Source organism: Cebus imitator, unplaced genomic scaffold (assembly GCF_001604975.1).
Source record: "Cebus imitator isolate Cc_AM_T3 unplaced genomic scaffold, Cebus_imitator-1.0 Scaffold187, whole genome shotgun sequence".
Lineage (NCBI taxonomy): Eukaryota > Metazoa > Chordata > Mammalia > Primates > Cebidae > Cebus > Cebus imitator.
Genome location: NW_016107502.1, coordinates 2,030,541 through 2,036,296, shown reverse-complemented (window position 1 = coordinate 2,036,296; position 5,756 = coordinate 2,030,541). Strand labels below are relative to the sequence as shown.

The 5,756-nt window shown below is 45.6% G+C and overlaps 1 protein-coding gene across 8 annotated transcripts in view; it reads right to left on the bottom strand.

Annotated features, from left to right (window-relative positions):
* CHD4 (chromodomain helicase DNA binding protein 4) overlaps window positions 1-5,756 on the bottom strand; it is a 37,421-nt gene that overhangs the window by 19,554 nt on the left and 12,111 nt on the right. For all 8 annotated transcript variants that reach the window (XM_017546118.2, XM_017546121.2, XM_017546114.2 and 5 more), the window contains 10 exons: window positions 4,773-4,904; window positions 4,594-4,690; window positions 3,734-3,925; window positions 2,692-2,892; window positions 2,367-2,504; window positions 1,971-2,092; window positions 1,669-1,842; window positions 1,199-1,340; window positions 975-1,106; window positions 748-865 (listed from right to left, as the gene is read on the bottom strand). In XM_017546118.2, coding sequence (XP_017401607.1) covers window positions 748-865; window positions 975-1,106; window positions 1,199-1,340; window positions 1,669-1,842; window positions 1,971-2,092; window positions 2,367-2,504; window positions 2,692-2,892; window positions 3,734-3,925; window positions 4,594-4,690; window positions 4,773-4,904 — 1,448 coding nt within the window. The remainder of the gene's footprint in view (window positions 1-747; window positions 866-974; window positions 1,107-1,198; window positions 1,341-1,668; window positions 1,843-1,970; window positions 2,093-2,366; window positions 2,505-2,691; window positions 2,893-3,733; window positions 3,926-4,593; window positions 4,691-4,772; window positions 4,905-5,756) is intronic.

Sequence of the window (5,756 nt, the reverse complement as noted above, 5' to 3'; positions counted from 1 at the left end):
AAAAAAAAAAAAGAGAGAAGCTAGTTGAACAGTACACATGAACTCTGTGCTGTTTTGTAACTTTTTTCTAAGTCTAAAATTAAAATGAAAAGTTTTAAAACAAGTGGTAACAGCAATACTGGCACAGCGGCATATGCCTATAATCTCAATACTTTCAGAGGCCAAGGCAGGAGGATTGCTTAAGACCAGAAGTTTGTGATCAGCCTGGGCAGCATGGCAAGGCCCCATCTCTACAAACAAATTTTTTAAATTAGCTAGGTGCGATGGCTGAAGCCTACAGTCCCAGCTAGTTGGGAGGCTGACGCAGTAGGATCACTTGAGCCTAGGGAGATGTCCAGACTATATATAGTGAGCCATGATCATGTCACTGCTCTCCAGCTTCAGCAACAAGAGTGAGACCCTATCTTGAATAAACAAAACAAAACAAACAAAAACCTAGTAGTGTCTACCAAGGCAGCCAAGTCTGCCAATAACTTGCTATTTGAGCCTGAGCAAGTCCTGACCCCTTGCTCGCCCTCAAAATACAATGCTTTCTCCTTTCTAACAGAAAGAACAAAGACCCCAAAGGAAAAAATTCTCCTAGGAATAGTCCAACACATTCTTCCAATTGAGACATTCAAAAGCTTTACTCTTCCATCTCAACTGACAAAGCCCCAAAAGAACTATACTGAAAAGGAGATGCACAAGAAGTTACAGTACCAAAACATAAGCAAATAAGAATTACTGAAACAACTCCTTCTCTCTCACCATTGAAGCGGTCAATGGCCTCTTGCCGCATGTTCCCAGTGATTCCACCATCGATGCGTTCATATTTATAACCTTCATGTTCCAAGAAATCCTCTAGCAAGTCTAGCATCTTGGTCATCTGTAAAAGGAGCATGGTTTAACTATGGAAAAGTCAGAGGTTAATCCCTTTCCTTTGTCACTAAGTGTTGTCTATGACCGTTCCCTAAAGCTCCCAGCCCACATGGTACCTGGGAAAAGATGAGTACACGATGCCCACCCTCCTTAAGGTTCTTGAGCATTTTCTGCAGCAGCAATAATTTCCCGGATGCTCTGATTAGGGCACTACCATCATACATGCCATTAGGCATCTTAGGGGCTTCCTGAGGACAAAAGCAAAGAAGAAAAAATATTAAAAGAAAGCCCACATGGAAGAGTCCCAACCCAGGGAGGAAGAGGAGGTGGCACTACATACCATTGCAGCCACAGGGAAGAGGTATGGATGGTTGCAGCACTTCTTAAGATCCATCACCACATTTAGCAGAGATACCTGGTTGCCACCACCTCGGGCATTGAGTGCTTCAAAATTCCGAGTGAGGATGTACTTGTAGTATTTCCTACATGGGCAAGGTAGAAACGCAGGTTAGACTCAAGAGCCTTTCAACAATAATGGAGTCCCAACAACTGAGATCTTTCTTCCAACACATCCCACTTTGGGACTAAGGACACCTAACACACAAGCACTACCACCACCATTTTAAATAAGGAAAGGTCTAACTTAAAATAAGTAAGAATTATGTGCTCCAGCGCCCTAGCATCAGGTTTCTTCAGGCTTTGCTTGCTCCTGTCACCAGATGCCTTGAAGCTGAGTGGGGGAGGAATAGGAAACACTCTGCAGACTGGCAGATGTCTAAATGGAGTCTGCTTCTGTCCCTCCCAACTCACTTCTGCATAGGGCTCAGCTCCACACGCACAATTAGTTCTGTCTTGGATGGCATATTCTTGAACACATCAGCTTTCAGCCGCCGCAACATGTGCGGCCCCAGCATGTCATGTAGTTTTTTTATCTGGTCCTCCTTGGCAATGTCAGCAAACTCCTCCAAAAAACCTTCCAAATTGCTTCAGAAAGAAAAAGGAAAAAGTTATTGGAAAAGGGGAAAGGAAGAAAGGAAAGTGATACAGGAAATGGGTAACAGGAAGAATGAGAAGCATAATGATGAGCTGATTACAGATAAGCACACACTTACTGGAACCTCTCAGGGGTGAGAAAGTTGAGCAGATGAAACAACTCTTCCAGATTGTTTTGTAATGGAGTCCCAGTCAGCAACAGCTTATGCTGGAGTGAGTAACCATTCAAGACCCGGAAGAACTGGTGAGGCAGATGGAGAGAGGTGAAATCCAATGAAAAGAGGACTCTAGCAAATCTCTGCAAAATTTCAAGTTGTTTCACTGCCCAATAGTTAAGCCTCCCACTCCTCACATTCTTGTTAAAGGCCTGGCCACGAAGGGCTGTCACATATAAGGAAGGAAGGCAGAGACAATTTTTCCTTCTCCTCTCCTCCTACAAGTTTTCCCCTTAATGAATTGGTAGTACTAGAAAAAACTCAAACTGGGTGCTCCAATGTCCCTCCCTAAGCCCTCACCTTAGACTGATTGTTCTTCAGCCGATGGGCTTCATCCACGATGAGGCAGGCCCAATCAATAGAGCCCAAGATAGCCATGTCAATGGTGATTAATTCGTAGGATGTCAGCAGCACATGGAATTTCACAGATGCCTCTTTCTGCACATGAACGCAACTTGGTCACTACTAGTCAGCTCCTCTGGTGTAAGCACAACCAGGGGACCCATGGAACTTTTTCCTCCTCCCAGGGTTACCCTTTTGCCTCACAGGGACCAGATCACAAAGAGGTAAACTAAGCCGGAAGCCACAACTCTTTCTCTAGAGTGGCTTCCCTCCCTTGAGATACCTTCATGCGGGAGGCCTTCTTGCCACCACGAATGGCATTGTCTTCAAAAGAGAACTCATTCTCTCGGATGATGGCACGGCTGTCCTTGTCACCCACATAGGTTACGACATACATGTCTGGAGCCCACATTTCAAACTCCCGCTCCCAGTTGATGATGGTAGAAAGAGGGGCACTCACTAGGAAGGGGCCTTTGGAATGACCCTTGGAGGAAAAAGAGAAGTAGAGTGAGGACTGAGGATCCCAGCACACTGCAACCCCAGTGAACATCCACCACCCTGCTGCCCCCTCAAGCTGAGCCAAGGACTGCAGCCTGCACTGCTGCTCCTGCTCTCAGCTTCCTCTACATACATGACCTGCCCACTCCTTTCTAAAAAGCCAAAGTCAAACCAGAACTACAGGTCTTATCTCTTCCATTAAGTCTTTCTACACTTTTTTTCTGAGATGGAGTTTCGCTCTTGTTGCCCAGACCGGAGTGCAACAGTGCAATCTCAGCTCACTGTAACCTCCACCTCCTGGGTTCAAGCGATTCTCCTGTTTCAGCCTCTCTAGTAGCTGGGATTACAGGCGTGTGCCACCACACACAGCTAATTTTGTATTTTTAGTAAAGACGGAGTTTCACCATGTTGGTCAGGCTGGTCTCAAACTCCTGACCTCAGGTGATCCACCCACCTCAGCCTCCCAAACTGCTGGGATTACAGGTGTGAGCCACGGTGCCTAGCCAAGTCTTTCCATACTAATTCCACTCACAATTCTACTTCCCTCAACACATAATCATTCTGCTGGAACTGAGACTCTATGGACCCATTGCTAATTCTACCCAGGGTTCCATGCCCTCAAATCTTCTGCTGTGTACATATGTTTATCCACTATCAAGTTTATCTAATATCTACTCAACACATGTGTACATGTGTTTATTATCCACAGTGTTCTTGAAGATCAGAGACCAATTTTTTTATTCCCTTATCTCTCTCCTCAGGGTATAAGTGAAGGCTGCAAACACAAAATACCCACACAAAAAACTATCAGCCCCAGATTTCCTTACCTCCTTGTAAAGGGAATAGAGGAAGACTGCTGTCTGTACAGTTTTCCCAAGGCCCATCTCATCAGCCAAGATGGTGTCAGTACCCTGAGCCCAGGAGAACCGCAACCAATTCAGACCCTCCATTTGATAGGGGTGCAGAGTTCCACCTGTAGCATCCAAATACTCTGGCTGTCGCTCATACTTCACTGTTGGCTGAAGGATGAAACAGAGAAATCAAAAGCTGGCAAGGAACTCCCTTCTTCCCCTAATACAGAAGCTGCTTCTACCTCACTAGTCTTCACAGATCCTCCTGGAGAGAGCTACAAAAAATTCTGAGGGAAAAAATCCCCTATGATGATGGCAAATTCGTGTTCAGTTTAGGGTCCTCCAGCAAACAGGGCTTTAACCAGACAGACCTGATTTTGGTCCTATAGATCACTGAGGAAAAACATATCACAGACTCCCTATCAATACAATAATTCTACTAGTCAGGATCCACCAGATAAATAATCGTATGTCTCTCCTAGATTCATCTTTTCAACGTTAATCACCCTCAAATTATACTGTACAAGCAAAACCCAGAGGAAATGAGCCTGAATTAAGCCAGATTCCAATGTAAGTTGATAAAAGCTTGGCTCTGTGACCCCTCCCCCTAGATAACATTGCATCTTTTTTTTTTTTTTTAATACCAAAAGAAGAAAGTAATCCTAGTGCTTTCTGATATACAGAGATGTGGAGAAGTGGGGAAGCCAACTTTGTGAAGTAATCTCAGCTACAAAGTTATTTGCATTACATTACTTAGAGTACCATCATTAGACTGCAGCAAAGATATACTGTCCTTCCCAACAAACTACTCTACAGTCCCTTCCACCCCAACTCACATCAACTGTTGGCGTTTCCGGAGGCCTCTCCAACTTTCGCAGCTTTACCTTCTTGAGTTTCTTGCCTGGTCGGCCTTCCTCACCCCTCATTAACTCCCTAAAGAAGGAAGACATCACAAAGCTACCAAAGTCCTCTTCTATAGAAGAAACAACTCTGCTCCTCACCCAAAATCACTCACCTGTGATTCCAATAGCTCTGCTTGAACAGGTCATAATCCTGGATCTCCACATCCTCACTCTCCCAAGAAGCCTGATCATAAGGTAAGTCCCGCCACTTGATCAAGTAGTGGACGTGGCCTTTCTTATCCACACTGCAAGTCAAGGAGAGAAAACCCTCAGAGCCAGAAAAGGCAACCTCCTCACTTCCTCTAGAAAACCGACAATACCAGGCAGGGCGCGGTGGCTCACACCTGTAATCCCAGCACTTTGGGAGGCCGAGGTGGGCGGATCACAAGGTCAAGAGTTCGAGACCATCCTGGGCAACATGGTGAAACCCAGTCTCTGCTAAAAATACAAAAATTAGCCAGGCGTGGTGGTGGGCACCTGTAATTCCAGCTACAGCTACTCGGGAGGTTGAGGCAGGAGAATCAATTGAACCCAGGAAGCAGAGGCTACAGTGAGCCAAGACTGTGCCACTGCACTCCATACTCCAGCCTGGGTGACAGAGCTAGACTCCATCTCAAAAAAAAAAAAGAAAACTGACAATATAGTATGTTCCACACCAGACCTCTTGGTATGCCACAGACCACATGTTTTCAGAACCTCTACTATACCAGTTTGTGACCAAAAATTATCTCTAATTTATGCTCCCCTAGAGCTCAAACACCAGAATTCAGTCAGTTAATAATTAATATAGTGTTGGCCAGGTGCAGTGGCTCATGCCTGTAATCCCAACACTTTGGGAAGCCGAGGCAGGCAGATATCTTGAGGCCAGGAGTTCAAGAACACCCTGGCCAACACAGAGAAACCCTGTCTCTACTAAAAAAAAAATTAAGGCCGGGCGCGGTGGCTCAAGCCTGTAATCCCAGCACTTTGGGAGGCCGAGGCGGGTGGATCACGACGTCAAAAGATCAAGACCATCCTGGTCAACACGGTGAAACCCCGTCTCTACTAAAACTACAAAAAATTAGCTGGGCATGGTGGCGCGTGCCTGTAATCCCAGC